General features: G+C 45.0%; 1 protein-coding gene across 1 annotated transcript in view; it reads right to left on the reverse strand.

The window, feature by feature from the left end:
* The window catches only part of NOTCH2 (notch receptor 2), an 83459-nt gene that overhangs the window by 9135 nt on the left and 53495 nt on the right, over positions 1-20829 (reverse strand). The window contains exons 15-29 of the mRNA XM_063406719.1: positions 20666-20785; positions 20403-20555; positions 17376-17604; positions 14831-15032; positions 12191-12344; positions 11087-11271; positions 10120-10252; positions 7791-8036; positions 5721-5833; positions 4692-5221; positions 3624-3971; positions 3233-3375; positions 2227-2437; positions 1508-1604; positions 841-1009 (exon numbers count right to left, since the gene is read on the reverse strand). Of these exons, the coding sequence (XP_063262789.1) occupies positions 841-1009; positions 1508-1604; positions 2227-2437; positions 3233-3375; positions 3624-3971; positions 4692-5221; positions 5721-5833; positions 7791-8036; positions 10120-10252; positions 11087-11271; positions 12191-12344; positions 14831-15032; positions 17376-17604; positions 20403-20555; positions 20666-20785 (3033 nt within the window). The remainder of the gene's footprint in view (positions 1-840; positions 1010-1507; positions 1605-2226; positions 2438-3232; positions 3376-3623; positions 3972-4691; positions 5222-5720; positions 5834-7790; positions 8037-10119; positions 10253-11086; positions 11272-12190; positions 12345-14830; positions 15033-17375; positions 17605-20402; positions 20556-20665; positions 20786-20829) is intronic.

Genomic DNA, 20829 nt, shown 5'->3' on the forward strand with positions numbered 1-20829 from the left:
ATATGAACAGAAGCCATGTTTGCAGCTCTTCCAACCAGAATAAAGTTCTTGGTCTCCCCTCAGAACCCTTAGATCAGTTATTACCAGGTGATCCTCCCTTACCAGTTCTTTACCAGCTTATACAGCTTTAGTACTACACTCACAGAAAGCAGGAGAGGGTTCCCAGGGCAGCTAGTTAGTGGGGACTGAGAGAGAGCAAACCTGCCTGCATGTTAGAGAAACCTTCAAAGTCAACAGTTCTGTTATGAATCAATGCCTTGATTATCACAAGGTGAAGATATGAATCAGGGAATTAAAAAAATTCATAAATGATCTTGCCACACTGCTGGTTTGTTCAGGACAGACACCTCACACACTGCTAATGAGGGTAGACTGTCTGCCAAAAAGTCATCTTATTGGGAAAAGGCCATCTTGCTTCCTTCACTGATCACAGACACCTCAGGTAAAAAATCTGCTAAGTTGGTCCTTAGAAAAGTCTGGCATAGACCTCTGCAGTGATCCAACTGCAGAAACTGGGGGTTATTTCCAGCATAATTATGCATTTAAAATTTCTGACAATATCACTTAGGCACACACTGTTATAAATGAGATTCTACAGGTGCTTGCTAAGTGAATTCTTTTCCTCCTGGCTCCATGATATTCCATGTGCTTCAGACCATGGTTTAACTTTTCCAGCTTTTTTTTTCCCCAGGAGTGCATACTGTGCTTTCCTCAAGCACCATACAATTCCTGCTGGTGTTCCTGCACACTCCATTTAATTTGTAACATCAGCAGCCCCAGCCACTGGAGACAGGGGAGTTGGTGGCTGGCTGGCAGGACACACAGACACCGAGTACTGACCTGGCCCTCTGACGTTGACATCCAGAACATCCACTTCTTGATCTGCCTGGGGGGGAGTGAGGGCCAGCGAGGTGCTCCCGCAGACGTCTGCTGCCTCCAGGTGCTGCTGTGTCCACTGGCGCTGGTCAATCTGCTCATCCCCTTCTGGCAGCAGGGCCTGGTCCTCAGCCTGAGCACAGCAAACAAGCACTGCCTTCAGAATACCCAGCAAGAGGCCAAAGACACTCAAAGTTCTTGGGGTGTTCTTTGTTTTGGTGGGGTTTCTCAGGGTCCGGGTGGGGATTTCTGTTCCGTTTTGGTTTTTTGTTTGCTTTCTCGTTGTTTTTGGGGGGAGTTGTTTTCTTTTAAGCTAATGCTGGTCTCCATTTACTTCTGCTTGGCATTCTCAGCTTTCATACTCTCACCATACATTATCAGGCCTGAAGTGCAAGATCTTACCTTAACCTTCTTGTCCCTTTAGCTGCTGTGGGGAGGGGGCACTGAAACAGAAGGTACTGACTTCCACCAGCCTGTGGTGGCAGTGTTAACCTGAGGATTTGCTCCTCAGATACCATTAATAATATATTACCAATCCCTGGGCCAAGGGGAGTTTTGAGCAAGGGGAGTTCATGCAGGTGGTTGTCTCACCAGCAGTTTCAGATGGTCTTTAAGTCTTGGAGCTCCTTACCTTGGCTCTCTTTGGCTGAGGTCCACCATCACCTGCCCAGTGCTCAGTTGTCCCAGGGTCAGCCAGGTTACCCTCTGGTATCTGGACTGACAGATTTCTGACAAACAAGGAGAACATATCACTTTGCAGCCTGAGCAGGTGCTACTGCTGCTACCTACACTATCCTGCACAGGCTAACAAAGGAGTGCTTCTAAGTTTGGTAGCGCGCAAACAGAGGAATGAAGAAATTACAAATTTCAGGCAGCCAACAGTGGCATTAAATGCACTTAGAACTGAAAAGTTGTTTAATTCAGTGGAAAGCCAAAACTGCATAAAACTTTTGAAACTTTCCATTGCTTCCGAGTCAGTGCATTTTTGATGCACTGAGCTAGAGATTTTAGAAGTTCGTTGTCATCTGTCAACGTAAAAATGTCTCACCTATTCCAGGAGAAAATCAGCAAACAGTGCCCAGCTGCTGATCTATACTGCTCAGTGTCAGAAAACCAAACAAAACCAGGAAATCAGATTCCTGGCTGGCTTTTTATACATGACAGTTAATTAAAATACTTCTGTCCCAAGCAGATGTTTCTAAATTTAGAGGAATAGCCTAAGAAGTTCTGGCTTAAAAGAAAGCTTTCTCTGAGGAGTTAAGCGTCTTTGATGAAACATATTTCAGCTACATTCTCAAAATCCTCAAGCCACTAATAAACAGAATGTCAGTGGCCTAAATGCAAACTTACTTGAGTCCAACAGCATCCTCCCCCACGGGCTCTCTGCGTTTGTGGTTACTGGGATCCCTGCGCAGGATGAACCCCTCTGGCAGCCACAGAGATCCATGCTTGCGCTTGCGCTTGGCCATCATCACTCCCAAGAGAAGGATCAGCAGGATGATCAAAGCTGCCACAGCAAGCAGGTAAAGCAGCTGGGTCTTTGGTGGTAACAAGGGCTCACCTAAAAATTCCAGTTAAAAGACAGTGGGATTAACACAGTGGAGACAACAATCTTCAACCTACAGATTCTCTTTTCTCAGCACAGTCCTTCCCACAGGGAGCATAGTGTCTCTGCACAGAGTTTAGGCTCCACTGAGACTGCTGTAAGTACATGGCACTTCTTTTTGACTTCCCTTGGTCTGGTTTCTCAAACCAGACCAAAGTATTTTTTAGTGTATGGCTGCTGAACCAAAGATGTTGCTCCTTCCTCCAGCCACCCTCACTTGGCATAGAGAGCGCTGATCTACACAAAGATAACCCAACTAGATAACCCAATAATGCCAATCCACAACAGGTTTGAAGCTAAGCCTCAGACTGAGGGAGATGGAGCAGAAATAAAAGAGATTACATATTGCCAGAGGAGAAAACATCTGGTAGACTGGACTGAGGAATGCCTCCCAGCCTTTCTCTCTAAATGGCCCCTTTTCCATTGAATTCATGGCTTAAAGCACATGAATGGTTTTAGTGCAGAGATCACCACTGCAGTGCTGTAGCACGAGAGATTACTGATTTGACAAGTATTAAAGTGACTGGGCTCGAAATTAAATTTCAGGTCCTGCCTTTCTAACCAGAAGTCCCCTCTGTGCACTTTGCACAAACACACTCCCATAACTGGGGACAAACAGGTTATTACCTCCCAGAAACCATACTGAACAGTGAGACACAAGAAGATGACGATCAATAATCTGAGTATTTTGCAAGCCCAAGTTTGATGACTGCCTCCCTCAATAAGCAATTTTCTTCTGCAATTACTCACTTTGGACAGACACGAACGGATAGGGCAGCATGCCCTTGATGGCCTGAGCAGCTAAGAGAGCTGCAGCAGCTTCTGTGTTGTGAAAGCATTGCTCTGAGTCCTCTGCACACTGGCGGTTGTCAATCTCCAGGAACACCTTGGTGCTGCAGAGACACAGTAAGAGGGCACAGAAGTCAGTGATAGAAACTTTTGCCAAAGCAGTAGGTTAAACTGCAGCAGCCTTTTACCTTAATCTTTCTACCCCAACGCTGAACTGGGCAGTTGCAATAGCGTTACATTTTCCCATTTAAAAAACAGCCTACAGCCCTAGAAAGTCTAGAATGGCCCACACAACTACAAGCACGAGCCACCAGCACAGCAAGGCCAGAGGGGGACAGGGCCATCCACTCACCCGATGACCTCTTGCTCCAGTTCTCTGTGCTTGCGAACGACCACGAGCGAGCGACGGCTCCGCGCCGCCGACTTCTCCCCGTAGTAGGGGAACACCATGGGGTTTCCCTGGGAGTCCAGCTTGATCCTCAGGTTGGTGTGCAGGAGCGTCCCCAGCGTGCGCAGGAAGCTGCGGACGTCCCCCAGCAGCTCGTCGGGGGGCATCAGCACCACGATGATGAGGGTGCCCTCCGCCAGCTTCTCGGCTTTGTCGCCCGCGCAGTCCAGGCCGTCCCAGCCGCACTCCTCGCTGTTGCAGCCCTGGTCGCAGCGCCCGTCCGCGTAGTGATCCGCACAGTACTTGTCATACCTGCGGCAGGGAGAGGCTCAGGGCAGCACACGCTCTGCGCAGCACACCTGCACTCCAGGGGCCCGGGTATTGCACTCTTCAGCATCATTTGAGTTAAGCAACACTCATAATCAGGGTATCAGGACAAGAAATACAACCCCAGGATAAGCTTGCAGCCCGAGAGGGTGAAAATAGGAAGCACAGAACACCCCAAGAACCCGTTATTTAATTCTGGTAACAGTGTAAGAGAACTGCTTATTCTGTTTACTAAGATATCTAACACCTCCTGGCTCACCAAGGGAGAATCACCACTGCAAAGATGTAGCATTTGTCACAAATAACCAAAGAGAAAGAAGTGCTGCTACAGACAAGCTAGAAAACACATTCAGAGGCAGCAAACACAGCTGGGATTAAAATACAGGTATTGCTGGTATGCAGCAAAATTCAGGATAGCAGGCAATACTATTAACATCTAGTACAAAGCGAAATGCTTCCTATTTACATTTCCAGGGAAAGCAGGGCACAGCCATCAAGCAGGTTAACACATTCCCATTGTTCAGGTTATCAACTTGGTGCACGGCACACAGATTCCAAAAATAGACGAGAAGTACACAAAGCAGAAGAAACTCCTGGGTGCCAAGCTTTCAGCAAGGACAGCAAGAGAAACAATGGGAGAGAAGGGAGCAACAGGCAGGAGCTATGTTAGTCACAAGAGAAAATGTTCTCAGCATCGAGCCTTACTTGCATGTCCTGCTATTTTGCTGACACTCAAAGTTGTCAAACAGGCACTCGGGCGTGTTGCAGAACTCGTCACACTGCCCATTGAAAAGCATCCAGCAGCGCAGGGAGGAGGAGCAGTTGGCCCAAGGATCCTCCATTCTCAGGGAGCAGTCGCCTCCATCCCACTGGCACGCATGGGTGTTACAGTCTTCATCACAATAGCCATCCCTGGCTTTTTCTGCACACTGGGAATCCAGACATCCTCGGGGCTCCGGGCTGAAAGTCACGGGCTGCTCACAGTGGCTGCCCTGGGTGTGAACAGGGCACTGGCAGTAATAGTAAGGAGGCTGAGAATGAGGGTGGCAGCTGCCCCCATTCTGGCAGGGGGCACTGGCACAGCCCGGGTTTGTCTGGCATTCCTCTCCCACAGACAGCTTGGGGCAATAGCACCGTGGACCAGAAGACGTTTGGATGCACTGCTCCCCCTTCTTGCACTTCACTTGTCCACAGGTACTGTGGCTGCTGAACTCACATTTTGCTCCAGAATAACCCTATGGGGTAGAAAAAAAGGCAAAACAATCAGTGTCACAGACCTACTCTTCAACACTGAGGGCTGGAGGCAAGGTGTCATGTGCAAATTCTTTCTCCCCTGTAATTCCTCTAGCCTCACTGCAGGACTTTCTGGACCTAACCTCATGGATAAACTGGGAAATCACAAGGCTCTGTTACATTTTGAAAACAGCCTACAAGAGCCACAAACAAGGAGAATCTTGCAGCAAGCACAGAAATCACAGGATTGCAAAAAAAAAAAAAAAGTTGTAATTTAATGGTAGATTTAAGACAAAAAAGCCAGCTGTGATACTTAAAGGCCATACTTGTCTGGGGTAGCAACAGGCAGCACCTGGAAGCCCTGGGTTTCCCTGCTAAGCAGATAAACCAAGGGATGTGGGTAAAGAGTGCCCAATCTTCAGCTGCAGTAAAGCAGTGAGAGCCTAGGCAGAGGATTCTGGAGCTGAGGTAGGCAGGGCAGTGTGAGGACACGGTGCTTACCGGGGGACACTGGCAGATGAAGCCATCGGGCATGTTGCTGGCCACGGCGCAGGTGCCGCCGTTCTGGCACGGCTTCCGGGGACACACGTCGATGACACTCTCACAGTGACGGCCTGGGATGGAGCACAGGGACAGGAGAGCAGAGAAATGTGTCTGGGGTCACTCCAAAAAGCCATCACAACACACAACACTCGTGTGAATAACCAGCGAGCTGAGCGCTCCGGTGAGACTTTGGGAGGGAGCACCTCTTTGGGTAACACGTGGTCTCTACGGAGCTGCCTGAGCAGTGGAGGGGGAAGGCACAGCCCCAGAGTCCACAAGGTGTTTTTGGAGACAGCTGACTGTGTCTGCCTCCTCAAGAACACACACAGCATGGCACAAGGACAGAATGTGCTGCTGTCATCTCCAAGTCAGCCAGGCACAGAGGCTGAAAGTGATGTACCACACCAAGAAGTCCCAAGACTTCTTTACTTTTTGGGAGATGCTCAGTGAGTCCAAGGGCAGATCACACTGTAACATGAATGAACAACCCTCAGGAGCAGATGTACCACGAGTGAACAGGAGAACCAGGCAGAATCTCCTCAGGCTGATCAGCCAGACAGGGATCTTACTGCACTGACCAGCTTTGCAGCAGCTCCCAGAGTCAAACTGACACCAAACTTCTAAAAGTTGGGGATGATCTAAGCATGACTTGGACCCCCTAGGAAAACATTAATAGAAGTCTCCAGACATGTGCAGTCATGGCTTTTCAGACAGGAGCAGACAGGGCAGGATGGCCCACAGAGTCCTGGCATCCCACCAGTCACAGACCACAGCAAAGCCACCCCGTCCCCTCCCAGGCAGAAGGGGCAGTGTGGAATGTGCAGAAGACAGACAGTCAGAGGAGGAAGCATGTTCCCCCTCTGTGCCTAACATTTCCAGACAGACTTCATGTCTGAGACTCAGCAGCTCTCCCTGCTCCTCCTGGGGTGCAGCAGGCCTGCACTCCCCACAGCACAAGATCCAGCAACCCTTCCATCAGGGTCAGAAGCCAGATGAGGCATAATTCACAAAAGCAACCTTAACAGATAGGCTTAAAATAAACCCATCTGATGGCCTACACCAGAGTCCCACCAGCTCCACTTCCCTCATACATCATTCCTTCAGGAAACTTCTTTTGGCAGGCTAAGTAATGCATTCAAAAACTACTACATGAATTCTTCAAACGTCTATCTTTGTGATTTCTTTACTTCTCAAACTCACAAATTTAGTGGAAAAGCACAGCATCTTTAAATTTTAAGAAAAAATAGGCATAAAAACTGCTGGTAAAACATGCAAGAAAGGTCACTGGTAAGCAGGGAAAGTGAAAGGTTTTAATAGAGGAAAACTGAATGCATAAGAAGTTAAACTGACATGGAAAATGGAAAGCTGAAAGTTAAGACACATCTGGAGACTATTAGACCAAACTTAAGCCCAGTGGGAGGCAGAGAGCAGAATAGCAGCAACACTAACAAAGAGGAGATCTAGAGAGAGTGAGACACAAGTCTGCACAGTGTGAAATTCCTGCAAAGTTGTGATTCAAAGCTGGATTGTGGGAGGATCACCAAGCTAGGAATGTACAGCCTGTCTGTGCACAGAACACTCCATCCTGACCACATCACCAATGTAAGGAGGAAAAGCAGCAAGGAGAAGAAAAGGAGACCAAAAGCTAATCATGGTACCATGACATTGATTTATAGAGAAAATGCATATGGCTGCTTTGCAAAAGGAAAAGCGACAGATAAGCTGACACATGAACTGTTACACTTCCAATATTAGAAAGGTGAAATTCCGAAGGCAGGAAAAGCACCACAAGGAAAGAAAAACCCTGGAAGCCAAGTGTCTCAGGAGATCCCTTTGTCTGAGACAGCTCTGGAAGCCAAATTTCTTAGAAGGTTTAAAAGAAAGACCAGTTTAAAAATTGAAACGTTGTAGGGAAACAATCAGACATCGTGAAGGGAGGTTGCCAGATAACAGCACTGCCAGGAAGGGACAGAACTACCACTTCTCAAGACAGAGCTGTAAATTGGCAGCCTGTTTATGCCCACTCACCGGTGAAAGCACTGCGGCAGATGCACCTGTAGTCGTTTGTCAGCTGGACACAGTCCAGGCTGCCCCGGGGGCTGCAGGGGTTGGAGAGGCACTCGTTGATGTCCCCCTCGCAGCGCTCGCCTGCGAAGCCCTGCGGGCACAGGCAGCTGTAGCCCCCGACCTGGTCAATGCACTGGCCCCCGTTGAAGCAGCGGGGAGCTCCCGAGTCCGAGATGCAGTCATCCACGTTCTCCTCACAGAAGCGCCCTGGGGAGGCAGGAAACAGGGACAGCTTGAGGACACTGTGCCGTGGCTGCCTTTCCTACACTGCTCATCAGGCTTTAAGGCCATGCCACACACAGTCCCTGAAATAGGCAGGTAAAGATCCCAGCTTAACACATGCCATCCCCTCTGCAGACAGCCAGCTTCAGAGCAGACCTAGGGTACATGTGTTTAACATCCAGGCTGTCCTCAGAGCTAGACCATCCTGGTATTTGGCAGCTTTCATACTTGACTTCATTTAAGGGCATAATTAAAAACACAAAACCAAACCAAGCTCAAAAAAGATGCACTTGATCCAGCCCTGAGACTGAGCAGAGCCCGGGAGCCCCGTGCTGTCCCTGAAAGGCCATGAGCTGCCACCAGGCTACCCTGGGCAAAGAGCATTTGTAGCACCAGCATTAAAACAAGCAACAGCAAACCAACAGAAAAAGCAGCTGTGAAAAAACACCAATTCCTCCAGTCTGGCTTCTGGGGACCTACAGCAAATCCCCACCAGCAGCCAGGGAGGGCAATTTCTTCTCCTCCCTGCGGGATTTCCTTTCAAAGGACAAGGTCTGATGCTGGTTCTGCTTTCACTGCACAAGGGGACAGAGAGGGGAAGCTGAACAAGTTTATTGCTGTTGTTCCAACCACAGCAAGTAAAATCCTTCACCTAAATATGGAGGATGCTTACACTGGCATCAGTAAAGTATCAATTACAAACTGGGCCAGGGACAAAAGCTAACTTTTACTATCCTAAATAATTGTATCAAGTCTCCTCTAATTTCTTTCATTTACCAAAAAAAAAATAAATTGTCACATCTCAACAAAGGAAGACTGAAGGATTAAAATCAGTACACTCAGAACCTCTCAAAGGATGGTGGGGGATTTAGTGGAATACAGAAATTCTGGCAATGGTATTTCAGCAATATTCAACAATAATTCTGGCAATTTACTGGTATATAAATATACTATTGGGTGTAGACACCTAAAAGGAGGTTTGTTTCTGCTTCTGTTTTATTGCACTTTTTTGCCCATTTTTTTAAAATGAAGAATAGTATTAAGAACAATATCTGAAGAATTGGTAGTGCAATGATTTACAGTGAAATAAACACTTATCCAGAGTGGGGAGATGTGCTGAGAGCCACACTGAAGTGAATGAACTGGTGATATGCATGGGCAGGAGGCAAATACATTATTTTATTGTTGTACCTAATTTGTACTTAAATTAACTTTATTTGTTGTACTTAAATTTACTTCACGAACCAATAATTTAGTTCTATCTGACATCTGAAGATTTCACCTACACTGAGATGACATACTTCATAAAGAAAAAGTTCAGAGCAACTTAAAATTTTTAACTGACTTGAAAAATAAGCTTAAAAAAAACAAAGTAAGAAAGCATATCCTGATGGGTTAAAATGTTAAAGTCTGAATATTTTCAAAGGTAGAAGCCAGATATAAAAGGGAAGACTAGGTTTCAAGAAACCTGACAATAAACAGGCTGTGGAACCATGCTTACTGAAAATTACTGATATAAACTGTAGACTATTTTTTTTCTTTTCAAAGGAGCTTTTAATAAAAGAGCTCAAATATGCTGAAATAGTTTAAGGTAGCCTCGAGTTCACTCAACTTATCTTCCATGAAAGACTCCAGGAGGATAGAGGGCAATGAAAGGCAAAAATTTAAGCAAGTAAAGGACATTGGAAGTTATGCAAGAACTAAGAAAGTTTCCTATTTATTTCATAGCACCTTAGCCAAAAAGAAACCTCGAATTTACTGTATCAAAACAGATAGGTTTGGGAGAGACCTTAACAAAAATCTCATGCATCCACATTGCCAAAGACAGATCATACATTCCCAAGGGACACTGCCACGACCTATTCCTTTAAAAGAAACAAAAAATTAAAAGGGAGGAAAAAAAGCAGCATTTATTTTTAAAGAGAAAATATGTATCTCAAGGGATCCAGTGTACTCTGGGAACATTCTTCAAAGAACATAGTGCATTCCCCTTAAACTGTGCCTGTGAAAACAGCAGTCAGAGAGGAAAATTCCCTCTTGTAACATTGAAGATTGCTGAGCTTCCTACCCCGAGTTCCTGGCGGACAGGAGCACTTGAAGTGATTGAGGAGGTCGATGCAGGTCCCCCCGTTCTGGCAGGGCTGGAACTGGCATTCATTCACCTCATACTCGCAGTTGACACCCTGGTACCCAGGCACACACTGCCGGAGAGAAAGCAGTGTGAGTACTCTTCCAACAGGTGCATTAGCAGGCATCTCAGAAGGGCTAACGCAGACAGGCGCCCTCGGTGGGGCAGGTCAGGACTGCCTTTGTAGCTGAACAACTGCAAGTGATTTCAAGGGCTGCACAGCCAGCAGCTTAAGCACACAACTCGACTGTGTGACTCCTAACAGGGCACTGCAAATTTGAATTCAAGTGATTTGATTGCTGCAAAACAGAGCAGATCAAATCCTGATACCCTCTAGCACTGAAACTACTTTAATAGTTTTGGCTTAAGGTTCACATAAAACTCATCCTTTCCCTCTGGGCGTGGGCTTCGAAGGTGCTCTACCATTCTGAAAAGCTTAGGGAGGTTGACATACAATAAACTCAAGGCCTACACTGCTCTCTGCATTGGTGTTAGGAAACAGAAAGCAGTGGAAAGCATTTCTCACTCTGAGATGCAAGGGATATTTTGCCCATTCAACAGCGAAAATACAAAATTCCCTGAATACATTTTACAAATATTTTAATATAAACCACACCTCAGGCAAAAAGCCTTTCCAGATAAGAACCCCCTTCTCCAATGACACAAAAAGTTCAAATGCTGATCAACCACACCTCCTTCCAACCACACCTCTTAATTCAGCTGTAAAAACCTCTCAGGAGCACTTGCTTTTGCTACAGCCAAATCAAAAATTCCTTCCAGGCGCAGGCTGCTTTTACCCCCTGTTTGAAGGAACTCTACCACTTGCACGTGTTTCAGATTTCTCCTGACTCCCCTGCAGCACCATGCCCTCAGTATTTATCAGTATTCACTGAAAGCCCGGGGTTACCTCGCACTGGTATCCGCCCAGGTGGTCCCGGCAGGTGGCTCCGTTCTGGCAGGGGCTGGACTCGCACTCATCCAGCTGCACCTCGCAGTAGCTGCCCGTGTAACCCACCTGGCACTGGCAGTGGTGGGTGTTCCCCACGTTGAGGCAGTGACCAGAGTGCTGGCACAGCTGGTCCATGGGGACTCCTGAAAACAACATTAATTCAAGTGAGCAAACATGTAAAACGCACCTGGTGCCACTGCAGGTAGCTCAAACAGGAATGGATATGGGGAGGCCCAACAAATTGAAAACTTGCAACTTTAAAATTGAAGAGTTACTCCTTAAATTACAGTGGATCAAAACCAAAACTGCCTTACAAATGAAGTCACTGCCCTGTCCTCTTTGGATCACTGGATTCAAGACTGGCAGGAAGTATTTGTACTGCTGTATTACTTTAGCACTGGCTGGTGAATACATATCTGAAGCACTACTGCTGCTCTACAAAGGTTCAGTGTTTGTACCTGGAATGTCCCCAAAAAGCATGGGAGCCTGACACTGAATCTGCTTGTGTCAGATGCCATCTGCCTGATGGACTACAGTATCCATCTGCCTGGACTACAAGCCATGTGGCCGGACAAAACTCACTTAAAAACCAAATCTTTTACATATACATCATCTGAAGTAGAAAATTACTGCTTTGAGGGGCCATGGTATAACCTGTAAGGCTAAACAGCGCACTTAGTAATCAGTATTCTCTGCAAAAATACTCATCATGAGTTCCAAGATGCCTTTCTTGTACAAGGACAGCATGTCTTAAACCTGGCCTGCCTGAGGTTTAGCATGAAGGGCTGATGCACTTTCCAAAAAGGCAGTCCATCTAAAACAGTACTACTGAATATCTGATACCTCATAAAGTATTTAATTCCTCCTTTCTGATATTTTTGTGATGGGGAGAATCAAGAAAGCCTTGACTCCCAAAGGCACCCTTGCACAGAGTATTTTTACCTGGGGAGTGACCGTCACCAACCACCTGGAGGCAAAGCTCTCAGGGATGTGCACAGGTGCAGGGGGAAGGAGATGCACAGAGAAATGATTTCAGCTAAAGCCCAGGGGATGCTGATTTACCTCTCTGTGAAGCTGCTGCCTGGCACGAGACGCTGGGCACGTCGCAGTAGGCGCCGGTCCAGCCGGGCGGGCACACGCAGCGAGTCTGCGCCAGAGCCTGGACACACGTGCCCTTGTTCTTACAGGGGGACTTGCTGCACAGATCCACCAGTGACTGCAGAGGGAAAAACCCACGTGAAATGTGGCAAAAGCAGGAGAAACGGCACTCAGAGAACAAGCTCAAGATGCAAAGAAAGGGAGCTCTGCAGTACTGGTTGCCTGTGGCACTGGCAAGAGCAGGACAGCACCTCCCAAGCATAAGCCAGGTACTTTACTGACAGTCTCATCTGCCTAGCAAAGTGCAGGTGTATAGAGGATGAACCCCAGATGGCAGCATTATTTCAAACTTCTCACACCTCACCATGAAGGTGGATCTTTGGCTGGCTTAGTTTGAAAAAGATGGGTTTTATCTCAGAGTAGCTTTCTAGTTCCACATTAGCAGGAGGCTTCCAGCTATTCTCCCTAACTGCCCCCATCTTCACTGCTTTTTGAGGATGACAGATGTGCTCCACATTTTGATCCATACTTTTCCTTTCTATCATTAGCTCACCATACCTGCTTTTGGCTGCAGTATGGTGTCTCTGACTTTTTGTGTCTTCCAAGATTCAACTGAAACCCCACAACAGTTTTATGAACTGAAGATGGGCTAAAGGATATTGCTTTTTGTGATTTCTCATATAAAAAACAAAGAGTCTAAAACTCAGTAAATCATCATATGAAAGTGAAGACCCAAAACAACAGTCTGATGTAATATAAACCAGCCACTAACCATAATTTCCTTTTTAAGCAATTAATCTTCAAATTAATACAGCTATTGATTGATTTCAAGCTGACTTGAGGAAGGGTGAGGTTTTTAAAGTGAGTGGCACTGAATTTTGGCTGTAAAACGCAACTTCAATTGCAGAAAGTTCTTCTTTTCAGATGCAAACTGTCTCCTCACAAAGATTAAAGTAAAAAAAAAATCTGTGCTTTCACAGGCAACCAAAAGGAAACTTGGAATTAAGTTTTATCACATGTAGTTGAGCGTGAAGAAGAAAAAACACCAAGCCTCTTGCTTCTGCATTTGTAATGAGTAGCTGACTGTTCTACATGCAAATTCTAAAACTTATGAATCATTGTCTGATTTTGTGCTGCTTATTTAGCTTTGCTAATTAGGTCAAGCCAGTTTACCACTAAGACAAGAACTACAGTGTAGCTGTAATCTATAAATCTCCCCAATACAGCTTTGAGCAGTACTTATAAATTTAGAAAGTCCTGGTTCCTTGTATAAAATGGGTAATACATTACAATCAAGCTTCTCTGAACATAAAGCAGACTTTCTGAGAATGCACAGCATTTAATTTGGGGAAAGGAACATTAATCCTTTTCTCCAGTAAAAACAAAGCAAACATAACAGAAGAGGAACTACTGAACTTCACAGCACTTCACGATCACTCTCAATGCTAATTCTCCCAATGAGGTTTAAGTGGTGTGCCCAGAATGCATAATTAGGGCAGCAGAGGGGTTGCTTTTTTCTATCACTTCATTACTTTGCATTCACTTCCTCCATTAGCAATACCTAGAAGCAGACCTGACAATTTAATGTCTAGCGACATACTTCTGAAAAAGTACCTCCCCCACTGCCACTAAAATGCTTCTTTCCAACACTCACTGCTTTACAAAGACAAGTTGGCACGAAAGAGAGCTGCAAAATTCTTACAAAATTCTAATGTTTTCCAGTCATTTAAGAAATTCACCTGGTTTTTTTAAATGGCAGCGCTCAAGACTGCTGGTGAAGGAAACCAATACAGAGTTTACCATTCCAAAAGCAGAAATAGTCTCAAATAATTCTTGCTGCTTTGATAAGAACAGAATCAAAAGAAAGAACTCTGATTTGAAAAACATCATTCTGTTTCCACTGTGCTACGCCAAGTTAGAGTTTTTAATAGGCACTAGTCAGTCATTTACAGTATTCAGGGTTTGGAGCTCCTGTGGAAAACTGTGAACTGCCTGAACTTAAGTGTGCCAGTAAGGCTCGAGATTTTTATTGAGGCTGTGAATAGGACAAGCATGTAATTTACTGCCCCAAAACGTTTTCTGGCTTCTCATGAAAAAAAAAAGGTACAATCAACCCTGATTAAAATTTACCTTTCTGTAAAAAATGAACCAGTTAAATCTAAATCCTGCTAATCAGACTGATATTCTGGTTTTTTGTTTTGTGCTTGTTTGCTGGTTTTTTGGGGGTTTTTTTGGTGTTTCTTTTTTTTTTTTTAATACAGGACTCTGTCTTTAATCAGGACAATTTTATGCTTTGAATGAAATGCAGCCATTTGCCAGGGCAACAGCTGGTTTTCATTTAAGAAAACTAATCTAGAAAGTTCCAGTGGCACCTGTTCTCATAAATAACCATTTTCTCCTCCTTGCAAATAGACAGGGCATGGAACTAGATGATCTTTAAGGTCTCTTCCAGGCCATTTAATGATTTCCAGTTTTGAACAGGGGCACCTAAAGGGCCCACCACCCCTCACCAGGTCTGAAGGAACAAGAGCTCAGGCACGTTTGGCACCTCACACCTCTCCCAGCTGGACAGCTCAAACAACTACGCCACAAGAAGCCACCCACCTTGCAGTTCTTGCCAGTGTAGCCCAAGGGACAGATACACCTGTAAGTGCCCAGGCTGTCCACACAGGTGCCCCTGTTGAGGCAGGGGTGGGAGTCACACTCGTTGATCTCCGTGAGGCAGTTGGGTCCCGTGAACCCCAGCGGGCACTGGCAGCTGAAGGAATTGATGCCATCCACACAAGTGCCTCCATTGAAACAGGAGCTGCAGGAGAGGAGGAAGAAAGGTAAGCTCAGACAAAATGCAATTAGCTCACAGACAAAAGAGAACAAAGACATGACTGAAATAAGGGAGAAAAGCAGATAACAGGATCTTTTGATCACTGCCAGCTTCTGGCTGAAGAAGCATAAATCAGAAAACAGCAAACCTAGGGAATTCCAGCTCACCCTCCAGCTCACTTTTACCTCAGCAGACCAAGAAAATAACACAGGTTTTTAATGAGTCATTGGTGATGGATGTAACTTATTTAAAGAAATCTTCCCAGCTTCCATGTGACCGCAAACAGTACCTCGTGTGACTTGCTAAAACTGATAAATTTTATTACAAATTACAATTGTATTACAAATTATGAGAAACAAAACAATTTGCCCTTTTAAAAAATCTTCAAAGGAGCCAGGGGTATGGTTTCTCAAGGAAAAAGTTCATACAACATGCAAAACACAAGCATGTTCTTCACTGAAATTATGTGAAAGTATTGGTATTGCTAAATCCCTTCCTTCTCTTCTCATGAGAATCTTAAGTCCTGATTTGTAAAACTACTCATACATGCCCTGGCAGAATTCAGATCAAAGGAACCCCTCCCCCCCAATCTTCTGATCATAAGAAATTCTGCCAGATTAGGTGTCCTAGGGAGAAGTGACTGGGAAAGTTTGGAGAATTGATGCCTCATGCAAAACTGACTCAGTTTTCCTTGTAAAGGAACTCCTGCTCCTCCGAGAATAACCCTAGATCAGACTTGAGATAATTAGTTTGATAAAGCACACAAACCAAATTCATGCCTGCTATCTGCCTTGTGCCCTGTCAAAGGGTATTTCCACAAGAGAAGCCACTGACTCAACCCCCTGAACTCAGAGTGCAGGGAAGCAAGGTCTAAATATCGAAATTCTGACTGTGATTACAGTAGAAATGTCAACATTAACCTACTTATCAAACATTAAACTGCTTATCAGAGAAGTTCCTCTGTCTTGGGGACTGAATTCTGTTTTTGAGAGAGAACAAACTGCCGTTTACACTCATGGCAAAGCAGGGAAGACAGAGGGACAGTGCTTCACTGAAACCAGGTCCCAAAAGGAGAGGGCACTCTCTCATAGGCAGCTTCTCACACAACACATGGAAGAATCATTTGACCCAAATTCAAATTAGCCAACAACCACGGTGCTCTTAAGCACAGCTCGGTAATTTTGGTCGAGAAGGTGTGACTGGTTTAGCTTGCCAGAGCCTTGAAAATTGCTACATCCTTAATTCATACCTGCAAGACTGGTTCCTGTCCTGACTGATAACAAAAACAAAAACAGGATGAACCTCAAGGAAGCACCAGGAGTTCTGCTAAAACACCCAGCATACTTCACTCCATTCAACAACTGTTGTGCAAATTAAACACACCCTCATCAGTGACACAATCCTGCTCTTAGGAAAAAGATATTAAAATACCTCCTTCTCAAATGCAGTTTTATAAAAGGTAGAAAAGATCTTTTCTATTTGCGCAGAAAATACTTAAGAAAACCAAGAGTTTTGCATCATTTGTCTCTGATAACTAGACCAGAACAGAGTAATTCTTAATTATTTTTCTAACCATTCCAAGTTTTAAAGAAATTGTCAGAATTGTTTCTCATTTGAGAATCTGGAGTTACTTCCATCAATCCTAACAAAGGTTAAAATAAATATGCAGGCAGATGATGGAATCACATGTTTTACTCTCAAAGAGCTCTTAAAACTACCACATGAACCATTTACATAAGGACCAGCTGTTGGGCATTTTAACTGAGTTCCACACCTCCCCCTTAAGAACGACCTCAGGTTTTATCTCCACACTGCTAAACCACATCCAATTTGTCAGCATTAAAAGATCTCTGATGATTCAATCTTTCCAGTACAGAATTCAGTGGATTTAGTGTTTCTCCCAGTTTATTCTTCATATTATTTGTTGTCAGCAACTCAGGACTAATTTATTTTTGCTGCCTTTCTAACAGTTGGCCATTGCTTCCATTTTTGCATCTTTTGTATTTCTCAACAGAGTAACCATTCATAACCAATTATTTCCCCTCCCCTATGTGATAATGGCCTTATAAAAAAATGAATTATTTATATCTCAATAAGCTAGCATCTCTAACTGTTTCAACATTTGTTAAACACTGTCACATTCAACCTGTGATGGAACTCCTAGAAGAAACTCAGGACCAGGCAACCATGTTTGAGCTAAGCCAGCTTCCCTTGCAAGAGTCCCCAGCTCTGTGTGTGACAAATGGCAGGAGAAGAGAATTCCCCTGGTGAAAGGTGCTTTGGGCAGGACTGGCTCGAGGGCAGGGTCAGAGCGTGGAGGTGCCTCACCTCTCGGTGCACTCGTCGATGTTGCTCTCGCAGTTGGTGCCCTCGAAGCCCGGCGGGCACTTGCAGGTGTAGCTGTTGACAAAGTGGGTGCACGTGCCCCCGTTCCTGCACGGCTCGCTCAGGCACTCGTTGGTGTCTGTCTGACATTTGTCCCCATGAAATCCAGGCAGGCACAGGCACGAGAAGGAGTTGATCCCATCCACGCACGAGGCTCCGTTCTGGCAGGGGTCTAGGACAGAAGCACCACAGTGAGTGTTAAAATGGGCGACAGTGAAGGGCCAGGCCTACAGCAGTTGTTTCTATGGGGAAAAAATATAAAAGGTGTCACACAGCCCAGGGTGTGACAGAGTACTGACAGGTTTTTCTGAGCCACTTTATGGAACAGGTAACTGCAAAGCATTATCAATAACAAATTTACCAGAAGGTGTGGATCAAGGCCAACCTCCAGTGCCTAAAGCTTTCTCTGCTGGATCTTACTCCGCCAAGACCCAAAGCCTCTTGGTTTATTGTTCAACCAAAACCCAAAGCCTCTTGGTTTAAAATTCAAATGCTGCTTTTGTGACAGATGCCTGCTGATACAATTAAAACAGAGCAGCAACTGGTTTTTCTTCCTTACCAAGTTTTATTCATCACAGAACTCAGCACACTCTCTTTTCCAGGCTCTACTTAACACATGAGAGAACTTGTGTGCCTAATTTTCAGCATGAAAGCAGTCCAATCAAATCAAACGTGTATGTGTATATTAGCACATATATGAGCTCTTATGCATTACTGAGCACTTGACTTTTTTTCCCAGCATCACAGACTGACTGGAGAAATGCTGGCAGAAAAGCTCACAAACGCCTACATCACCTTGGATTCTCCTCAATCACTGCATTTCTTGATATTTTCTCTATCCCTGCCATGTTCTTGCTACTTTCATACCACTGTTTTTTTGGCCTAAGCCACCTCCTACTGCTGTATTCCTTCTGCTTCCACAAGTACCCATCTGCCTGAAGGATTTCTGCCGTTCAGTGATTTCTTCCTGCTTTTCTCCTTCCACTTTTGGATTTAAGACCTACATTCCTGAAGCCAGATTCCTTTTCTACTCTGCATTCCATAGAGCAAAAGCCTAATATATGAAGGCAGAGAGGGATACTGGGAGGGGGGAGGAAAAAGGGAGAAACCAAGGGAGTTGAAAAATCGGTTACCAAGCCTTTTTTTTTTTTGGATTTAGTACTATTTTTAAGTATTACTAAAATATGAACTTGAAAACACAAATAGACTCCACCAAAAATTTGCAGTTTATCATAAGGCTCATAAGCTAAAACTGTTTACTGGGAAATGAAGAAAAGAAATGTGAAAGGTAATTAAAGCTCATTTACTGACTGAGAAATATGCTCACATGTTAAAAATTTGTATTATGAGACACACCTGCATCCATTTAAAGGTCATTTGACTACTGCAGAGAAAAAGCACACTCAAAGCAAGACCCCGGCAGCTATAAAATGTTGTGTCTGTGGCAGTCAGCCACGTATGAGTGAAGCCAAAAGCTGTGCGTTAATTCTCTGTGCCACACATTTACTGACAGAAGAAGGAGACTCGGGTATCAACTTTTCAATAAGTTCCTGCAGTTGGAGGGTTTGTTTGCTTCATAGATTAAAGACATTTGGCTCAAGGCATGGAAGGTTTTTGTTATGCTAAATGAAATCAGCTGTGGCTGTAATGAGAAATGCTTCTTCAGCCTCATGGGTGTGCTGCCTAAGACAACACAGGGTGAATCTCACAGCTCTCAGAACACTTGGGAGGAGGGAGAGAGATGTCCCAGCTGTTGGGGAGTGAAAGATGAACACTTGGAGAACGTTTCTATCTTCAGACACCCACACAAAAACTAACAGGACAGGCAATGATTTTGTTGGCTTCAGTAAGCAAAGCCCTGGGTCACTGCACCGTGACACTTTTTGTGCTGTACCTGTTTGCTCAGAAAGAAGGAATCAAAAGCTCAGGCTAAGCCAGACACCTCAGAAGTTCTTTGAGCAGTGCTGCTTTGGGGGCTCCCATGGTAACTTTTGCTAATAGACTAGTTTGGATCCTTCTCTACAGCAGTCATGAATTTACATTTTTTTTCCAATGCAAAACACAACTTGCTAAGTTCACACCTAAAGTCTTCAAAACTCCATTTGGGTTTTAAGCTGAGAGTAAAAAACAGGGAGTTGGGGTTTTGTTTTGTTTGGTTTTGGGAGGATTGTTTCGAGTTTTTCTGCTTGTTTGGTTGAATTTTTTAAAGACCGGGCCAATCTAAGAATTACAGCATTGTGAACTCCTCCAGGGTTTGATAAAGCACTTTTCAAATAGTAACAGATGAACTTTTAAACACGTGACATTTCTCAGGAGACTCTCTGATTTTATCTGATGATGATATAGAATATGCCCAGTAAGAAAGAGAAGCTACTATGTATTTGGTTTCCCTTATAAACAGCAGTGTCAAGAACATGAAATTAATACTTGTTTTTTTGCAATTTGAGCTGTTTCAGTACTCATCGCTGTATGGGCCACCCTCCTGCAACTGATACCTATTCCAGAACAGAGGGCCTTCCTGCTGCCTAATTTGTTTTCAAATATGGATTAACTGGAACTGCAACAGGGCCCACTGTTTCCAGAATATTCATGTCAGACAGACATTTCAGGAAGGACTGCGGTACCCCAGATTCCCACCACACCTCAATCAAACTTACGCTGAAATACAGGTAAGCCCTGCAGTGGCACTCATTAGATTAAAATTTCAGGCAAATATAATTTTGCATTTAACAGTACTTCTTAATAAAGTATGTAAACTCTAAGGACCTTTTCAAGTTAAGGATCTGGGAACAACAACTGCAATCAGTTAGGATGCTGTGGTCCATTTCTAGCAGCCCAACATGATGGATTTTGACTGCCTCAAACATCACAAAGCTAAAGTTTGGGGTTTTTTTTCCTTTTGGCAAGAGATCATAAAAGACAGTTCTTTAGGAAAAGCTGGAAAAGACTGGTCAATGTGCTGATACCCACTTGACAGGCAGTCATCAATGTTGGTGTCGCAGTCCCCTCCAGTGAAGCCCGGCCGGCACTCACACAGGTAACTGCCCTGGATGTTGTGGCACAGAGCGTGGTTTTTGCAGGGCTTGGAGAGACACTCATCGATATCCACCGTGCATCTTTCCCCTGAAACGTGGAGAGCCCAAGGGTGAGACCCCTCATGAAGCAGCGGCCCAGAGGCTCAGTGCCAGCCCTGCTCAGCACTGAAAGCACAACACTTTCCCCACTCACATTACCTTCCCAGCCAGGGGCACACTGGCAGGTGTAGCCCTCAGAGTCAGGAGATTCTTGGCAGATTCCGGAGTTCTCACAAGGATTAGGGGAACAAGGAGAAACCACCACCTGGCAGTTCACACCTGGAGAACATGGTGGGAAAAAGCAGAAGAATGTGCTGCTAAGA

Source organism: Prinia subflava, chromosome 10 (genome assembly GCF_021018805.1).
Source record: "Prinia subflava isolate CZ2003 ecotype Zambia chromosome 10, Cam_Psub_1.2, whole genome shotgun sequence".
In the NCBI taxonomy this organism is placed as follows: Eukaryota; Metazoa; Chordata; class Aves; order Passeriformes; family Cisticolidae; genus Prinia; species Prinia subflava.